General features: G+C 41.6%; 3 protein-coding genes across 6 annotated transcripts; 2 read left to right on the top strand and 1 right to left on the bottom strand.

Moving 5' to 3' along the window:
* Positions 1 to 183: 183 nt before the first annotated feature.
* On the bottom strand, positions 184 to 2,737 carry LOC103705286 (subtilisin-like protease 4). The gene has a single exon (XM_008788947.4). It carries the CDS (start codon positions 2,717 to 2,719, stop codon positions 422 to 424), a length of 2,298 nt encoding a protein of 765 aa, XP_008787169.2. The 5' UTR covers positions 2,720 to 2,737; the 3' UTR covers positions 184 to 421.
* A 4,819-nt stretch (positions 2,738 to 7,556) lies between these two features.
* Positions 7,557 to 8,697, top strand: LOC113462385 (protein RKD1-like). The gene is made up of 4 exons (XM_026802538.2): positions 7,557 to 7,633; positions 7,768 to 7,856; positions 7,966 to 8,285; positions 8,440 to 8,697. Exons 1-4 carry the CDS (start codon positions 7,557 to 7,559, stop codon positions 8,695 to 8,697), a joined length of 744 nt encoding a protein of 247 aa, XP_026658339.2.
* Positions 8,698 to 10,779: 2,082 nt separating this feature from the next.
* LOC103705268 (pentatricopeptide repeat-containing protein At3g47530) lies at positions 10,780 to 15,898 on the top strand. Of its 4 annotated transcripts, XM_026803097.2 has the most exons (3): positions 10,780 to 13,560; positions 14,877 to 15,300; positions 15,388 to 15,898. In XM_026803097.2, the coding sequence occupies exon 1, from the start codon at positions 11,284 to 11,286 to the stop codon at positions 13,207 to 13,209; it is 1,926 nt and encodes a 641-aa protein (XP_026658898.1). In that variant the 5' UTR covers positions 10,780 to 11,283; the 3' UTR covers positions 13,210 to 13,560; positions 14,877 to 15,300; positions 15,388 to 15,898. The 4 variants fall into 4 exon arrangements, with proteins under 4 accessions (XP_026658898.1, XP_026658899.1, XP_038983162.1 ...); XM_026803098.2 differs by having other exon boundaries at positions 10,780 to 13,446; positions 14,877 to 15,898; XM_039127234.1 differs by having other exon boundaries at positions 10,780 to 13,454; positions 14,877 to 15,898.
* The last annotated feature ends 3,132 nt before the right edge of the window (positions 15,899 to 19,030 follow it).

The following is a 19,030-nucleotide window of genomic DNA, read 5'->3' as shown; positions in this document are numbered from 1 at the left end:
GCGGAGGTGGTGGTGAGTTTTGGTCGATATACAATTTGCATTGATACACATATAGAGGATCGATATACCGTTTGCATTACTAAACACATAGTCTGCAGTAAATCAAGGCTATTTTGTGAGTCTTTTTCCGAACTTTTGCAGCTTAAATAGCTAACTCATACATGTTCGGTGGAGCATTATTGCCAATAAACCTCATGATACATATTATAGATGGAGCCCATAGATTGGATTCCTTATTACATTCCAAGGAAAAAGGCTATTGCAAGCACACCGATCTTTTCAGTTGAATGCTGCATTTTATTGGCTACCGAAATGAGAAAACAAACAATAGAAGAAACGAGAGAGAAAGAGAGGCCAGGGACAGGCGCTGGTTTCCCCTCCACATTATTTACGTGCGTAGCCGGAGCTTGTGCATGGAATCTCAAACAAATTTAATGGCGATGGGGCTCTTCACGACGCGCTTGTTGGAAACCCATTCCAGTTTTCCTCTTGCAGTCGAGTTTTTCCCTGGACCAGAACTAGAGATACTTAGAGTCACTTGGAAACTCTTCTCCTGGAATTGCCTTTTGAAACGTAGCTGGTACGTGGAGAGATACACCCGCACTCCAGCCGGTTCAGTAATCCTAGCTCGGTAAACTGAGTTGGCGTCGCCGACATTCGTCACCGTTCGTTGAACACTCACGGCCTGCTGCGAGTTGCGCGGCAGCGACACCATGATCGAGGGGTAGTTCAGCGATGATGCATTGATAGTTTGCACGGTGGAGCATCGAATCAACTGATGGAAGAGAATGGTAACCTCCACGTCCGAGTAACCCAAACCACAAGCATAACCGACGTAGTCATTCGGATCGACGCCATAGACGAGGCCCGGATCCAGGGCTCCTGCTGGATTCACCTGTCCGGCACCGGTCGCGAAGATAGTGGCGGTCTGATTGGAATTCTCATCGACGACGAGGTTTCCGTCGAGGTCTAGATCAAGAGCCGAAGTTATGATAGCTGACTGGATGTAAGCCGGCGGCCAGTTTCTGTGCTTGCTCTTTATCAGCGCTACGATTCCCGACACGTGAGGTGTTGCCATCGATGTGCCGCTCTCGAAATTGAACGTCTTGGTAGCTAAGTGCGAAGGGTTCGGCCCGACGTCGAATGGCCACGCTGCCAGAATGTTCACGCCGGGCGAGAGGACGTCGGGCTTCAGGATGCCACCGTTCATCGTAGCCGGGCCTCTTGAAGAAAACGAAGCTACTCCTGGAGATGGTCGGTATCCGAAAACTGTGTCCTTGAAGATGATGGTTGCATTAGGAGTGAACCTTTTGGATTTTGATCCTGAATAGTAGTAATCTCGAAACACTGTCGCATCCATGAAGCTTAGATGGGAGACTGGAAGGACATGGGGATCGGCAGAGATGGTATACCCTTGCTCTGGTACGTTACCGAGTATCATTGCAGCTCCTCCAGCGTCATATACCACCTTGCCCTTCTCAACGCCAGTTATGAAGCTCTCCCAACAAAGCACGATCTTCCCTCTAACATCTATGTTATCTAATGAGTTCTTGAGGCAGAACATTTTGTTAGGATCTCCATATTCTCCAGGGAAGACGATTGGCCATGGCCCGGAGGCATTGAATGAGCTGGGCTGGTATGCGGATTCGCCATCCAATTCTGTTCCATCTCCAAGCCTCACGGTCGCCCTTATTCTTCTGTCGGTGGAGCTTGCTCCGATCGTCAGAACCCACGGCGCGTCGTGGGACAATGTGCTCTCCGTTGGGCCATAGTTCCCGGCGGCTGCGACGGCCGATATGCCGTGCGATAGCGCTAATAGTGAACCGTGCACAATGCCATCAATGTAAAATTTTGAGGTCCGGTTTCCACCAATGGACATCGAGAGCACATCGACGCCGTCCTGGATCGCTTGTTCTATGGCTTTTAATGAGTCGGAGTGGGCACAGCCATTCTGGAAGCATACTTTGTAGATGGCCAAGTGAGCCTTTGGTGCCATCCCAGCAGCTGTGCCCTTGGCCATGCCAAGAACCGAGGCATCATCGACAAAGTTTCCAGCTGCCGTGCCCGCCACATGCGTGCCGTGCCCATTGGTGTCGATGACCGAGCCGGAAAACCCAGCATTGAATGCTACGGCGCCGATGATCTTTCTGTTGCATGTGACGCGGCTAAGAGGCGCACAGGTCCCATTCCACTTGACCGGCTTAGGCGGCATTCCCCTGTCATGGAACGAAGGATGTCTCGGGAGGATGCCGGTGTCGAGCACGCCGATGACAATTCCTTCTCCAAAGAAGGTGTTCGACCATATGCCGCTAGTCCAGTTGCTCAGCCCCAGGAATTTATGGGTGTAGGTTGTTGCGAGCGGGTGCACTTGGTCTGGGTAAGCGTATAGAAATCCCTTCTTTGCTTCCATGGCTTTCACTTCCTGTGGAGTCAGCCTCGCGGCGAATCCACTGATGACATCACGGTACGAGTAGATGAGCCGTGGCTTGCCGGAGTCTAGAGTGGTGTTCGGCAAGAAGGATTTGTGCCAGCTTTCCAGATCTTCGCTACTAAGGAACTCCCAGCTCTCGGGCCTTTCAACATGGACAATGTAGGTTTGGATCTTCGCTGCATCTTCTTCGACTATGGGAAGCAGCTGGCCATGGCTCATTGGAAGAGTTCGACAATAAAAGAACGACAGGATAGCAAAGAAGACAACTGCTAGCTTGTGGTCGTCCATCTGGAGTTGATGAGATCATGCATGGGATGGTGATGAGAGGTGAGTTGAGGGATGTATTATATAGGTGATGGATTTCAGGAAGCAATGCGGTCTCTCTTTTTTTTTTTTCTTTTTTTTGCTAAAAAGCAGGCAATGCGTTCTTCATTGCCTCAATGATGAGATAGAAGAGGAAGGTTCTCACCGGCTCATAATTCAAAGGTAAATAATAGAGAGAGTGAGGGGATCCTAGGATCTTAACTCTGAGGCATTACTCGTATAACGTTCGTAGTACTTGTTCATATTTTTTGTCGCTGGACGAAATAAATGGAAAGGTGACAAAAAGTAACGGAACTGGCGGTCACTGACGCAGGTGGGATGTGTGAAATTATAAACCGGAAATCTAGAATCCAATGCCTCTCCCGGTCGCCACCTCGTGTGATAAATTATAGGTCATGTGCAATAATAATATCCGTGAAGGAAAACATGGTTGATATCTCTCCAGTAATCTGAAGCTTTCGGATCGATTACACATTACCGAAGGTCAGGGATAAGATATATTCTATCTTATTTCCTCCCCAATAAGAATTCTTGGTGCCATCTTCTTGTGCCTCCTTTCATATTCAGAAAAAAAAAAGGAAGTTCTCATCGTTGGTGAAAACGCTTTGATGGCAGTAATGGTCTGCCAAAGTTTCCAACGAAAATGGACTGCAGCAATGGATCGGCCACGACGACCTTCACCAGTCAATGCACAAGACTGATTCTATCGCGTACTGCTGCGTGTTATGGCAACTAATATATGCCCCTATATCTTCTTTTTTTTTTTTTTTTTTTTTTTTGATGAAAAAAAGAGGTAGGGGGGAGGAAGGGACAAGCCCACCCCCGCGTAGCAGCCCCCACTGGGCCCCCGCCCCGCCAGGAGAATGTTCGATGCGGGCAGAAATGGCCGTGTGTTGGGCACCCCGACCGGTTTTACTCATACCCTCCCCACCCGTGGGCCCGGCTCAGCTACTCCTCTGAGCTCTGGCTCGAGTCCCACGTGTGAGTACGTCACACCCGGCACCACCCCGGCTACTAGCGGTTCAAGAGCGGTCCTACACCACAAGTCCAAGCAGTGGCCAAAGTAGTGAGCTCCGGTCCACAATTTAATCGTCGCCGCAGCGATTCGAACTTGAGACCTTGTGGTTAGAATTGCTGCCCAGTACCACTAGGCTACCACCTTGGTGGCCCCTATATCTTCTTAAGAAATATCCATCTGTGATTTAAATCTACAGGATAGATTTTTTGTTGTCGGAAATAATAATTTTTGTTTGGGATCATTTTGATTTTGATTTTTTTTGAGTAAAGTCGTTCTAATACTTTATAAATTCATATTTTATAATAAAACTATTTTCATTAAAATATTTTTTAAACTATTTTTTATAATGAAGCATGATTTTCATAATGCATATACTGATCCATAATTTTTTTTAAAAAAATATAATATTTCTATAAGCAATTTTTTTACATGGAAGATACGATCATTTGTAAATTAAGTAATAAAGGGGGTAAGATCTAATTATAAATTCAAAAACTAGTAAGGAGTATAAGATTTATTTACTTCTTTTATTTTAGACGGTCAATAAGGATTGAAATTGAAACCTAAGATAACATACTTAATCAACAAGGCTGGCTCGGTGTGACCTGCATATGGGTTTATTTTGTGCGAGAGAAGCAACTTTACATGATTAAAATGCTTGGACTTTCTTTTCTTTTCTTTTTTGTTGTTGATGTAAAGGGAGGGAAGCCCACCTTGGTCAGGAGGAAAGGGACGTAGTAAGGGATGACAAGACCACATTTGGTCAGGAACCAAGGAATCCAATACAGCACATAAGCCTATCAACCTTGATTGCTATGAAAGCCTTTGTTTTATGTGCCCTTCCCATTAGAGTGGAAAACCTCCAATGCCAATTAGAGCGTTTTCTGATATAGTCCTCCCTTTGACAAAGGCTCTTTTTTCCTCAAAAATTAAATGGGTAGCAGTGGCCTCAATCTGCTAACAAAATACCTTAGCCACAAGCTTATACAGGGTATTGCATAAAACTAATCGGCCCGTAATTCTTAGGCTCCTTAGGATTGATCTGTTCTTCGGAATCAAGGATGTGAATGTCAATTTCCGGCAGTTCAGGAAGCAGCAACAGAAATTCCTGTAACTGCTGCTTGAACATCATTCTTAATAATATGCCAAAAAGCTTTAAAAGAGATGGGTTGGAACCAATCTAGCCCTGGGACTTTATCGCTAGCCATAAGCATTTCTCCTGGACAGGTGAAATAAGGCAAATATTCTCATATCTAGAAATGCAATGGGTTATTGAAGGGAGCTATGTATTATTTACAGTGTTACTAGAAGTCAATGTCTTTGAAGAACTGCTGAAAAGCATCACGAGTGCTGTCATCATCCTCATGAACATTGCCATTGGAGACTTGATATCATTATTTTATTCCTCATCATGCTTAGATCACCTCCTTGAAGCCATTGAAATCTAGATTTCTGTTGTTCAATAAATTTCTTGTCTTCTGAACATTCTACTATATCATTTTTTTTTCAAAACGGGGAGAAGGGGGCACCAAATTTTATTGATAAGAGAAGATGTATACAGTAGCAGTTTACAAAACATGTAATGAAAAATATACAGAGAAACAGAATCGGACAGTAAAACAAAAGGGAAACAGAAATCGTCAAGTAATTTAGATCAAAAGCAACATAAGGTGAGGCAGTGCCGGTGAGATTGCACCCAGATGCTTGCAGCAGATTTGACCCCAGAGTTTTACGCTGTAGCAGTAAGAGAGAATTAGCAGAATGAAGTTCCAACAGCAAGTCAAGCCAATGCCTCGAATTAATAGAAGAAAGATAGGCGTAGTCGCCAAAGATGCTCAATTTAGATCGAAGCCAGATAAGGATGGATTCTGTGAGAAGAGCCAGCGGTGCAAGTGCCCAGATCACTCGTTAGATAAGCCAATCAAAGAGTAAAAATCATTGATTTTACCCCAAACTTCGACGAATCCTGGTAGTTCTCTATCACTGCAGAGGGTAGACCAATCATTGAGAAGATGAATCCCTTTGAGAGCAATGACAACAGACAAGGATCTTTTTCTAAGAAAAATTCACAACTCCAACAATAGCTTTATATTAGCAGAAAGATGGCCGGTTGCATATTCTTTGGAAAATGATGAAGTCTCCACCAAGAGCATATATAGTTCCTGCAAATTTCCTGCTGGGGATAGAACCCCCAACCAAGATGAAGATGCGATTCACAATTTCAACTAATTATCACAAAAAACACAGCCAACCGAGTATCTTCCAAGTGTCTTTCAACAATATGTTGTCTCTAGTGTCTAATTTGTTCATGAGAGAGTGCCACAGAAACATTTACTTTTTGATGGAGTTTTGATTTTCCATAAGGAGGCAGCAAGATCCCATTTGACACCTCTTGAATTAAGAATCGGTACAAGGAAGTATTAGAGAAATCACCTGAACTATGTAGCTTCCAAACTAGCTTATCGGACCTGGAACTGAGGTAAACCAACAAGGAGGGAATATTGCAGCTGTTCTAATTCAAGCTGAGCTTCACTCGGTAAGGAGGTAGGACATTTGAGGCTCCATGTCAGGGTTCTTGCAGTGAAAAAACTAGCCACACTCCTGGACTTGTAATGTCAAGCTTAAAAAGGATTCAGACAGATGGTTCCAACTGGGGCATCATCGATCCACTGTCTTTTTAGAAAAGAGGGTGGAAGCTGCTGGCAACTGATAACATCATCTTTCTGAAATAGACCCAAGATAGATGTTTCCCCTAAGGAATCGGAACCTTTTTGAGGAACCTCCAACTCCATGCAGCTAACAAAGCATGATTGAAATCCTTGAAGCCTTTTAATTCCATTACCTCCTCCCTCCTAAGCTAAGCAAATTTTTTTCTCATTGATTTTACAAGAGAGCCCATGGGCACAAAAGGAAGTGGTTCCAGGTGACCTCCTCCAGTGCTCATCTTAATTTTATATTAGTACCTAAAGTTTTCTCGATGAATAAATAATATAAAATTAAACATACGTCACATACTTCTTTCATTCAAGTCCCGACATTTCCGTCAGATTAAAAGTTTAAATCTATTCAAATTTAATCACAAACACTACGATCGATCCGTAGTTAGCCTCCATGAACTTATGGAGCTGTGTCTCCTAGTCTATATAGGGTATTGATAGGATTTACTGTCATATTATTTATAACAACTAACGATCTCAATAAAAAAAAAAAAAGAAAGAACTAGTTGGGTTATACTTCGTCTTAAAAAAAAAAAAATATTTACTAATTAGATAGGCACCATGAGGATTTCACAGTTTTCATTATACTGGTACGTCCAACTAGTTTCCTAGGTGTGTACGTCACGAGGAGAGTCACCCAAGATCGTACCCTTAAGTGATGTTATTTCCAAGAAATCTGATAAGAGGAAACCTTTTTCCGATTGGTCCTCTCCCAGAATTCTCAAGGAATTAAAAGGCATAGAAAACGGTAAAGCCGTAAAGCTAATGGATACGTGGTGGACCGTTTTCGGCTGAAGACACACCCTAATAAATTTCAATTATCCACTCATTCATATTAATGAACGATAGTCCACCAATGAGGATCCTTTGTAACTCCCATCGAGGCGCCTCCTCTCATTTAATCCCCTCTGCATGGCTGTTATTTTCCACGCGCAGAAGATCTGGCGCATATTCTCCCATCTTTACTTATATTGGATGATCACCACTTCCGTTCGTCTCTCCATCTCTCTCTCTCTCTCTCTCTCTCTCTCTCTCTCTTTCTCTCTCTCTCTCTCTCTCAGATAAGATGGACGACGAGCAACTAGAGAACTGGCAGCTTGGCCACGATGGAGTAGGATTTGGAGAAGAGCAGCCAGATCACAGGTAGTATTTTGATCATAACTTGCTTTTATATAATGCTTGCAGTTTCTTTGGAGTTAGATAAGTATGGGCTCACTTGTTGTTGCTCTTCCACCTCTTTGTAGTGTGTTGCCAATTTGGACCTGGCAATTGGGCAGTTTCATAGGGGAAGAAGTGCTTGATGCTGCTCCTCTGATGCAAAGCTATCCGTCCGAGCCCTTCTTCCCTTCCCAAGACCTGTTTCAAGGTCAGCTGGCTAGTCTTCATTTTGTTAGAAAGCTTTTAAGTCTACCACTTGATTAGTCTTTCTTTTTCCTCTCTTTTTTTTCTTCCCCCGGCTTTGATTGGCATTTCAGATGCGCCATTTAGCGTGTTTGATGGGGAGAATGGGTTTTGGGATGATATGAAATGTGGGACCGAGAACAAAGAGAAGGCTTTGGTTTGTGATGGGGAGAAGAGAGGGCAGAAGAAAATGAGGAAGGGAGAGAGAAGTAGAGAGGAGAAGGCTTTAACTTTCGAGGAGGTATCTCGCTGCTTCTACATGCCCATTACACAAGCAGCTAAGGAGCTCAATGTTGGGGTCACGTTGTTGAAGAGGAAGTGCAGGAAGCTAGGCATCCCAAGATGGCCTCATCGCAAGTTGAAGAGTTTGCAGACCCTAATTAAGAATGTTAAGGTAAGACTAAAAGTTTACCAGGCTTCCTTGGATTGAGTCGGTCAAATTAATTTCCACTGTTTAGTTTCTGAATTTGTTGTCCCTTCACAGTTAACAGAATATAGTCCATCATTAGCAAATGGTACGTTTTCTTCACAAGCTTAGTTTTGTTTAGGAACACGGGGGAGAGGAGGGGGATGTGGGTGACGCACAGCTCGTTACGAGTGCAACAGCGATTTTGGAGCAAGAAAGGAAGCTGATGGAGAAGGAGCCCGCGATGCAGCTGGAGGAGAAGACCAAGAGGTTAAGGCAAGCTTGTTTCAAAGCCAACTACAAGAAGAGAAGGCTCGCGGCACTCGAGGAATCGCAAGAATCTGCGTCTCCTGACTACATCTTTCTACAGAAGGCCATGATGAGTACGTGTCTTCATTGACAGGATGATCTTTTAATGGAGAAAGTTCAGATGAAGATCAGAGAATGCTAACCATTTTTGGCCTCTTCAAAAGAGTTATGCTAGTTCACATCAGTCTTCGTTAGTATAGATTTTCTAGTGGAATTGCTATCTTTTCTCGCTTTTGTATATATGCTGTAACTCTTAAAAGAGCCCAAGCAGAACGTAATCTTAATGTAACTTTTTGAGAAAGATAATCTTAATGGAGTTTTTTGTTCACATCTTTCAGTTTTATTGTTGATGATTTTTTCATTTGGGGTAACAGAGATCAAGTCAGCTGCTCGGTACGTTCAGCATTTTACATATATACTGCCTGGTTAGATCAAAGACAAATGCTGACAGAGATCAACAGGAAAAGGATAGGTGAGAACATGAAGAATAGCTAAGGATCTAGCACGGTTCGCCGCTTAATTTCGCACACATAATTTTTATTGTTGATCATCGCTGATAACTTAAGTTGGCACAATTGGTATGATAATTCGTGCAGTTGTCACATTTGTTTTCAGATTTACGGTTTGCTGTGTCACGATTTTGGCTTCGGCATGTCCATACTAAACATAGATTGAAATTTTTGGAAACTCAATTCACATGGATTTTCAGTGACCCAGCTGGAGTGATGATTTGCAAGAATATTTAACTTTCCAATCATTCCAAGAAATAAAATAGACATGAATATAAATAATGCAAGAGTATTGAAACATACTATACCGAGCATTAAATAAACAATATCAATTATATAAAGGATGTTTATTAATAGTAATTCGACAAACACATGGGTGAAGGAACTGTTTTCTTTGATAAGAAGGGAGGTGTTAATTAACCACCCAATTTTTTTGATAAGAGGCAACCGGTTACACATGTTACAACAGTATAGTGGAAAACAAAGAAAATGGTTCATCATCAATATCGAAAATAGAAGTAGAATATCACGAAGAGCAATAGACAACTCCGCCTCTCTCTTTCATAGATGGTCTCCCAAATGATTGGCAACAAAAGATACTATCCAATCCACCGCCCTGTTGGCCTCTCTAAACACGTGCTTCGCCTGAAACACCAACCCGTCATGAACTATGGCCCGGATATCTTTCAAAAGCGGGCGATAATCGCTGACCCCTTCCAAAGCCTGTGGAATTTCCGGAACTAGGTATCCTCATAAAGAAATTTACTTCCATAGAGAGATTTTATGTCGTGCACCCATATGTCCTCCTAACAAATTCTATGCGGATTTCCCTTATCCATATAGATATTTTAGGCACTTACCGAGACGTCCGCATATAATATTTATAAGGATGTTAGACCTTACAGAAATTTTATGCGCACCTCACCATAGTTCGCATATACCTCTATGCAGATAATGTACTCATAGCTACTTTATGCGCACATAGACTGAACTCCGCATGTTAATTTCTGCGCGAATTGCGTCTGCGTATAAATGTTATGGGCGCGCTCTCTGGTGCTCAATGATGTCCGCATATCAATCTGTATGTGACATTATAATGCATAGATATTTTAGGTAACACATGAATTCCGCATACAATGTCTACATGGACGTTCTTCCTTATAGATATTTTATGCGACTCACTTGTTTAGTTCGCATAGTAATTGCTATGTGGATTTACACCTCATAGTAATGTTATGCGTTACTCCCATAAGTCCGTATATGTGTTTCTTTATGGATTGCGTCCATGTATGACTTTTATGCGCCTGGATTTGTTGCTTTCTTTATGGCCGCATAAAAAGTTTTATGCGACTTTTAAACTTATAGACATTTTATGCGATTTTTCGATTTGTCTGCATATAATATCTAGGCGGATATGACTGCACAAAATTTTTATACTCACTTACCCTAATGTAGCATATTAATTTCTCTGTGTGTTTGCTCCTCATAGTAATGTTATGCGCTTACCCTTATTGTCCACATATTAATTTTTCTATGCGAACCTTCGGCCGCATATACAATATATGCAAATCATAGGTGTTGTCGGTATAGTAATGTCTATGCGTAGAAGTTCCGCATAGAAAGTTTATTGTGTTGCTTCGTACGTCCGCATCATAATTTCGATGCGGGAAGACTGCGGCATAGAAAATTTATGAGCATGTTCTAATGTAGACTTCGCATAGATTGGTTATGCGTGAGATCACATATAATTTTTGCGTACCCGCGAGCCGATGAAGAAGCAGCCAGGCTTTTGTGAGGACCATTCACCGTCGCTCGATCAAGATCAGATGGTTGGCGTTCAAGAAGATATCCATCTGGTCCGATGGTCCTCAAGTGGTCGGCGGCCACCGCTGACACTTTAGTCCGCCGGCGGTCGTGGAGCGCGGCTTTGTCGCCCCTCCTTCGCTCTCATCTTCGTACCCTCTCTCCTGTGCTCCTCCTCCCGCCGTCGCCGGCAGTGGGAGCTCACCGCCACAAATCCCTTGGTTCCTCGCCGGCTCCTCCGCCTCCCCCACAACGGCCGTCGCTTATCCTTCTAAACCAAAGTCGGCAGGTTGCGTTGCCGATCTTATGTGAAGCCTCTTCAGTAGCATCATAACTAGTGCGAGGCTGGACGAAAATCTCTCTCCATGGTTTTGGCTCGTCTCCTGCTCCATTCTACTTCCCCTCTCCCTCCTCTCCGCCACCACCAAATCCATCCTCCGCTCCCTCTCCTCTTTCCCTGCTCCCCCTCCCTCCATCTGCCTCATCTCCTCCTCCACCAACTCCGAAACCCCTCGCCCCCACCCCGATTCCAACCAAATACCTTCCTCTCCACCTTCGCGACCACCTGCATTCCTCTCATAACATCGTGCTCCACCAAGACCCATCTCCTCCAAATCCACGCTCGCCTCCTCCGCTCTTCCCTCGTCGACAACCCGTCCATCACCACCGCCTTCTTATCTCGTGCCGCCCTCTCCCCCCTCGGTGATATCAATTATTCCCGTCGCGTCTTCGAACAAATACCCAAACCCACCGTCTTTCACTATAACACCATGCTAAGATCCTACTCCCAGGATAGCACCCCGGAGGAGGCCCTCCACTTGTATAACCGCATGCGAAAACTCGGCATTTCTCCGAATACCTTCACCTCTTCCTTTGCTCTCAAGTCATGCACCAGGATTTCTTACTTGTCTGGTGGAAAACAGATGCATGCGAGGGTCCTGCAAGATGGGCACCAATCTGATTCGCTTTTGCTGACTACATTGATGGGACTCTACGTGGAGTGCGGGGACGCCGATGATGCGCGTCGCGTGTTCGATGAAATGCCCGAGCGAGATATAGTTGCATGGAATGTGTTGATTTCTTGCTATTGTCGTAATCACCGGACCAAAGATGCGTTGCGTTTGTTTGATGTGATGCGGGGACCAGAGTATGGGTTGGAACCGGATGATGTCACCTGCTTGCTTCTGCTTCAGGCATGCGCACACTTGGGTGCGCTTGATTTTGGGGAGATGATACATAAGTATGCTGAGGAACGTGGTTTTGGTGGTGCTCTGAATATAAGGAATTCCCTTGTAGCAATGTACTCAAGGTGTGGGTGTGTAGATAAGGCTTATAGAGTGTTTTGTGATACACCGCATAAGAATGTGATTAGTTGGAGTGCAATGATTTCTGGTTTGGCAATGAATGGTTATGGTAGGTATGCAATTGAAGCTTTTAGAGAGATGACGAGAGTGGACATTGCTCCGGATGATCAGACGTTCACAGGTGTACTTTCAGCTTGTAGTCATAGTGGGTTGGTTGACGAAGGATTTAGATTTTTCGATATGATGAGGTTTAAGTATCGACTAGTCCCTAATGTGTGTCACTATGGATGCATGATTGACCTTTTGGGCCGTGCTGGATTGCTTGATCAGGCGTATGAGTTTATAGTAAAAGAGATGAAGGTTCAGCCAGATGCCACAATCTGGAGGACTCTCCTTGGAGCTTGTAGAATTCATGGTCATGTTGACCTTGGAGAACGAGTAATTGGGCACCTGATTGAGTTAAAAGCACAACAAGCTGGAGATTATGTTTTGTTACTGAATATATATGCATCTGTGGGGAATTGGGAGAAGGTAGTGGAAACGAGGAGGTTGATGAAGGAGAAGGGAATTCAAACGACTCCAGGATGCAGCACGATAGAATTGAATGGAGAGGTTCATGAGTTTGTTGTTGATGATAATTCACACCCACAGAAGGCGGAGATTTATGAGAAGCTTGATGAGATAGGGCGGCAGCTAAAGATTGCTGGTTATGTCGCAAATATGGCATCTGAGTTGCATGATATGGATATGGAGGAGAAGGAGAGTGCACTTTGTTTTCATAGTGAAAAGCTGGCCATTGCTTTTGGTATTCTTGCTACTCCTCCAGGTAGAACGATTAGAATTGCAAAGAACCTTCGCATTTGTGTTGATTGCCATACTTTTGCAAAAGTGTTATCCAGTGTCTATAATCGGCTGGTAATCATAAGAGACCGAAGTCGATTCCACCATTTCAAAGAAGGTTGCTGTTCATGTAATGATTACTGGTAGGGCATTGGTGGGTTAATGTGCAGGAAAATTGGTCCATGTATAAGCACGACCATGGAAGGAGGATGCTGATGCATTCAAGAAATAAAGCTTGGTTTCTGGATGTTGCAACCTTGATTCCAAGCTCACTATATATGAATTTCAACCGATACAAGGCAGTGCTTTGTTGACTTTTGGCAGATTAATGAAGATATTGTCTGCTATACGTTCACACATTCATTGGTTGCTTCCAGGAAGAAGGTGCCAAGGTCTACATCAGATTCAAAATTATTCTGTCACCCTCACTTTCTTGGACTTCCATTGGATTGGTCTGAAAATCTTGCGAGGAATGAATTCTTTGAATGACTAACCAAGGTTAAATCCATGAACATGCACACAATGCTATCCATGATTTTTCTGCTCTAAATTATACCTTAAAATTCTTCATATGCTAGCTTCTAAACTCTGAATATCTACTTGAATTTTGTCTAAAAACAGAGTATCTCCTTTCATTTATGTTGCACTCTAGAGTAGGAAACCAATAAAGTACAAAAATCCTCAATTAACATATGTTTTATTTGTCTTGTGAAATAAGTAAATTATCTGATGTAGAAATCTGTAATTTTGAATCCCCTTTGCACATGATTGTCCTTGGAGAAATCTTGTTGGTGGGTCTTATTTCTTGTGCTGCTTATAATAGGTAAAAAAAATACATATATTTATAAGATATTGTATATGAAGCATATTGGTGCAGATCTTATTTTAAATTCAACTGACTACACTATTTATTAAGTTTCATGGTTAACCACCAAAATCACATTGGAGCAAGAGACTTATTCCAATGTTATCATATCTCACCAGTCTATTTGCCATCGAAGAAAAGCACCCCAATATGATTAAAATTTCACAGAACAAAAATATTTTGCAATATGAAATCTATTTAATCTGCAAAAAAAAAAAAAAAAAACTCTGGATCAATACATAGTGATGTGCTTATAGATGGTAAATTTTGTACACATGCAAAATCTTTAACCTTTACATAGACCTTGTATTTGCACTTCTGTCATGAGGAACTGCAGCATGAATAATTTGGGTGACTCAAGCTGCAATCAGATCTGTAATAGTTTGCCTATCACTTTTGCCCACCTCAACGTTGATGAACTCAGACAAAATTGTTCTGAATTCATCTCCTGTGAGAGTTTCCTTTTCTAGCAACACCTCAACCAACTGTCCAATAGCTGCTCAATTATTCCATATGTGAGTCTTTGCGATTTTGTAATAGTTGTCAATTATTGCTTTTACTGACTTGTCAATATCTTCTGTGAGTTTTTCAGAGATTGAATTCCTAGCTAGCATTCTCAACACTACATCACTGCTTTGTAGCGCTTGATCAAATGTGATTCCTTTGTTCGGTTCCATCTGAAACTTGGTTCTAAACCTGTTCAACATTCAAATTATCAATAAATGTACAATAGGCCTTTTTGTAAGAAAATAATATGCCTACTTATAGACTATAGATATCTAATTCAGTTAAATATTCTAGTGGCTACGCATGCAAACACCATCTATGACTGCAGATGTGAGGTAAAGGAGCTAAATTTTACCAGTGAAGTTATGTTAGAGAGCATCAAGAAGACATTTAATCTTCAGAAGCTTTCTTCTTATTTTTTAAGTATTACTTGTATATGCAGATATTACCTTCCCAGGCCAAAAGGCAAGTTGGGGCCTCCCGGAGTATTCACTGATGAAATTCTCAGAAACAACGACCGAAGTAAGAGCAGAGGGAATCCCCAATTCACCAAAAAATTGAGGATTGCAAATACTACATTGGGTTCCACAGGATGAGGAGCAAAATCCACATCCTTTTCTTTTAGTTTCCTCAGCAAATTCTGGGGCAGTCCGGGCAACTGCACTTTGACTCTTTGAATTTTATTCAGTGCTGGGTTTGGATGTCTCGGCGATGACAACAGTGCCATTCTCAAACAGGTCCACCTTCTTCATTGTTCCTACATTCAGGTACTCCAGGAATCTCGAGTAGACATCCTGCTGGAAGTCGACCCTTGAGGGCTTTCTGGCTCAGCTTTTGTTGGCTGAGCTGCAGAGAACCCAGTACCTGTAAGTCCCAGGCCAGCAGATCTTAGTAGCTTCCTTCTTTTCATGTTGACATCTACATGTGTTCTCTGATTTAAAACTCTCCTCTAGGAGAAGTTTTGATGCTGTTCTCTTTTGAGATCTCCTGAGACTTGCAGATGGGAATATGGGCTGTTGTGAGAGACGGCCAGTGACATATTGATTCTCAGATTCCAAAGCAGATCTGAATTCTAATCTAAGCCACAAAGTGGAGATTGGAGTCTTGGACTGGGGCTGCTTCTATTCTACAAGATCAGTTGGGCTCTGACAGTCTGATAGGTCTGGATGGTCTGTGGAGGTTAGCTTAAATAACCTCCAATCCATCAGAATGGATTTCCTGGAATAAATCGTCGCATCTTTCTTCGCTTATTTATGAGAGATATCCAATCCATCAGAATGGAGGTTAAAGAGGGTCTTTATCCTCGTCGTGTCCTTTATATGGAAATTAGAGGCCAAGGAGCCATTCCCTTGACTCGTACTGATGAGTATTTTACTCCACGAGAAATTGAACAAAAAGCTGCCGAATTGGCCTATTTCTTGCGCGTACCAATTGAAGTATTTTGAAATGAACTGAAGAAAAAATTGAAAAAAAACTGAGCAGTTGTGTTGTCCTACCTTGTAGATTTTTGGAGGCTAAGATGTTCTTTCATCTATGTCTTCCATTGTTATCTCTGTTCAAAGCACTAGATGAAATTCATTAATCCATTTGGCCAAAATAAGAGCATGAGGCTAGATGCTTTTGAGGATGCCATGAATGGACATTTTGATTCTTCTCAAGAAAGAAATGGACAGTTTGAGGCCTATATTTTGTGAGAATGGAAAGTTTGGGAGATTGCGGAATGTTTTAAAAATGATTAATTTAACTGAAACTTGGTTGGATTATTAGTTCTTATCAGTGATCGAAGAAATAAAAACCAAGTTCCCATCTTATCACAAAAAAAGGATGATCTGTATCACAAAAAAAGGATTGATCTTATCGTCAGCTGAATGCACATGGGTCGAGTTGTATCGTCCCATTGATTTATAATTTCTGGCTTTTTTTAACTGTGATAAAATGCTATTATGATGACTTGTGCACTTCATTTGTGGCTTTGATGGATTTTGGGGTGGTGGATAAGTTTCTGAACACCATGTCCAAAGATGGGCCCATGGCAAGTGGAAACTCGCCATGTCATTCCTGCTGTAAAAGGAAGATTTTGTAATAGAGTTAGGCCACGTAGCATCTTTCATTTCTTACCGCCTTTGGGTACAAGCCTTGTGATGGTGCCCATAAATTCTACCTTGAATGGAAATTCAACTTGATGAATGGAAATTCTACCAGAGGCTAACCACCCAGCCAACCAGACCTGATCTAATAAATAAATTTCATCCATTTGTTTTGCATGCAATACTTGTATTCCCATATAACTATATCTTAAATCCCATTAAGTTATAAAATTACATTAAGTGGGCACAAATAAGATTGCGTCCAACATGGTACTAATATAACAAATATTTCTCTGAACTTAAAATACCTATACAATTCAAACCTGACTAGCCTGATTCAATGTAGTTAAACTCCAGGGAACCTTGGTCAATCTGAAAATGGACTAGGGTTGGCTCGGAGAAAAATCTAATCCAAGGTTGGATAGTTAGGATTAGACTTCAATGAAAGCCAACCTATCCAAGTTGCAGAGAAGATCTCACTCTCTCTATATATACCTTTGGCTTGTTGCTTATTGCTTGTGGATTTTAAGCGCCGGTAAGCTCCTCAGGACTTGTTTTCCAATGGCTAAGCACTTACTGCCATGGGAGGCAGCTGGGTGCCGAGTTGCCGACAGACCACTTAAGATTTTGGTCGACGTGGACAACTGATTAACGCATAAATGGAGGCCAGTGTTAACAAAAAAAAAAAAAAAAAGGTGTCGCAGGTGATGATATTAAGGGCTGGTGTTACTGGGCTCTCCCCTGTCCCATCACAGTGGGAAAACGTTCACTAATCATGCGGCGTTACAGTCCAAGCTTGAAATAGATCTTAGTATATTAAACCAACGGATCCGTGACATTTAAATTAAAAAAGAAATATTTGATTCACTAAACGCCAGATCCAAATACGAGAAATATCAACATTGATAAGTTGCAACTCCGTAACGTTCAATCGGCTTCGTTCTTCTTCTTTGCTCAGAGGAGTTGGATTATGACATGGTTTTCTAATATTTTTTTCAGGTGTCCGTATTAAAGATTAAGGTGAACAAGACTAAGAAGTCCCAAAAAAGTATGTGATTGGTTTATGAATGCGAAATCGTGATGCTGCCGGTCTTTCCTCTCGCTTTGTGAATAAGCTAATGCATTAGAGAACATATCATGCTCAAAATTCAGAACATGACACAGCCATTGCTAGTCCACAATAACACGAAACTAACTATAAACAATCTATATAAAAATGCATCTCATATAAAACACAATATGAAGCTTCTAAATCTAAAATTTAAAATATTCAGAATCTCATAACTCCAAAAATCCAAAAAAATCATCAGCTAAGTGTATAATCAACTAATAAACTAACATTCTGCTACAAAAATATTGCTTACATTTCAATTAATGAAAACTCTATCAAGTTGATTGATGTTGATATTGAATAGAAATAAATTTAAATAACAATTTTTTTCTAAGTTAACAACATCTTTATCTTAATAAATAGTAGCTTACATACACAAGGAAGCCGGGGAAACTTAACTAGTCTACTCACTGGTCAAACCCTTATCAAGTAGAATACCAGCAGCAACGAAGTTGTTCACTCTATTGATAAACCTACCTTAAGATACATGCTTGGAAAAGATCACAGCGTATTGGCATTGGAGAGTAAAGGAAAAATCAATTATGTCTCAAAAGAAGTATCTCCGAACAATCTCCGATAAGCACCGAAAGTTATGCTTCTTTTTCTCCATTTTGAGAAAGGGCTGATCAAAAAGTCCCTCCATTTCTTGCAATCAAAGTGACGAGGAGAGAAGCAACAAGAGTTCTAGTTGCATTGTTATATTCAATGCTTCAAAGCAAACAATTTTTCTACTTCATAGCGGACCCAACGCGGACTCCAAACTGAAAGGAAAAGCAAGTCCAGATAACAAAGGACAGGTTCAGATTTACAAGTCAAATTTTCTCCTCAATTTAATAGTCAGAGTTATTTATTTATTAAATTAATTTAGTGAAAATGCATTCATGTAAATTAAAAAATAAAATCTACAAAAAAATTTGAAAGAATTTTCGGTGCAGCAGTCCAAAAAAATCAGAAAATAAAATATCTCTCTAGACTCTTGGCAACTAAGCCTCATCAGTCCAATTATTTTATCTGAACTGCTACAAAGGAGGTCATCTAGTTAGCAGCATCAATTTGCCTCGCTGTAGACAAAATGCAGCCTTCCACCCAAAGCTTTTTGATGGGAATTGTTAAAATCATACGGTTGATTAGGACTGTAATTGATTGTACTAAACTTAGTCAGTTTTACTAAACTTTGTCAGCCTCCTAGTCTATATAAAAGCTGCTTCTATACATTGTAATAGACAAACAGAAATATAATTTTCTTTTCTCTCATTCTTATATTTCAACAGAAATGATTTGCCAAATGCATGCAAGCTTTTTTTGCTCATGACTTGGTCCATTGCGGTCAGTCCCCTATGCCATTTGGTTACCATTTTCTAATTATTTTTCCAATGGAATACTCTCTATATTAATCAC

This window comes from Phoenix dactylifera, chromosome 6 (assembly GCF_009389715.1).
Source record: "Phoenix dactylifera cultivar Barhee BC4 chromosome 6, palm_55x_up_171113_PBpolish2nd_filt_p, whole genome shotgun sequence".
NCBI lineage: Eukaryota > Viridiplantae > Streptophyta > Magnoliopsida > Arecales > Arecaceae > Phoenix > Phoenix dactylifera.
The sequence above is the reverse complement of the archived record's forward strand: the minus strand, read 5'-3'. Positions and strand labels throughout refer to the sequence as shown.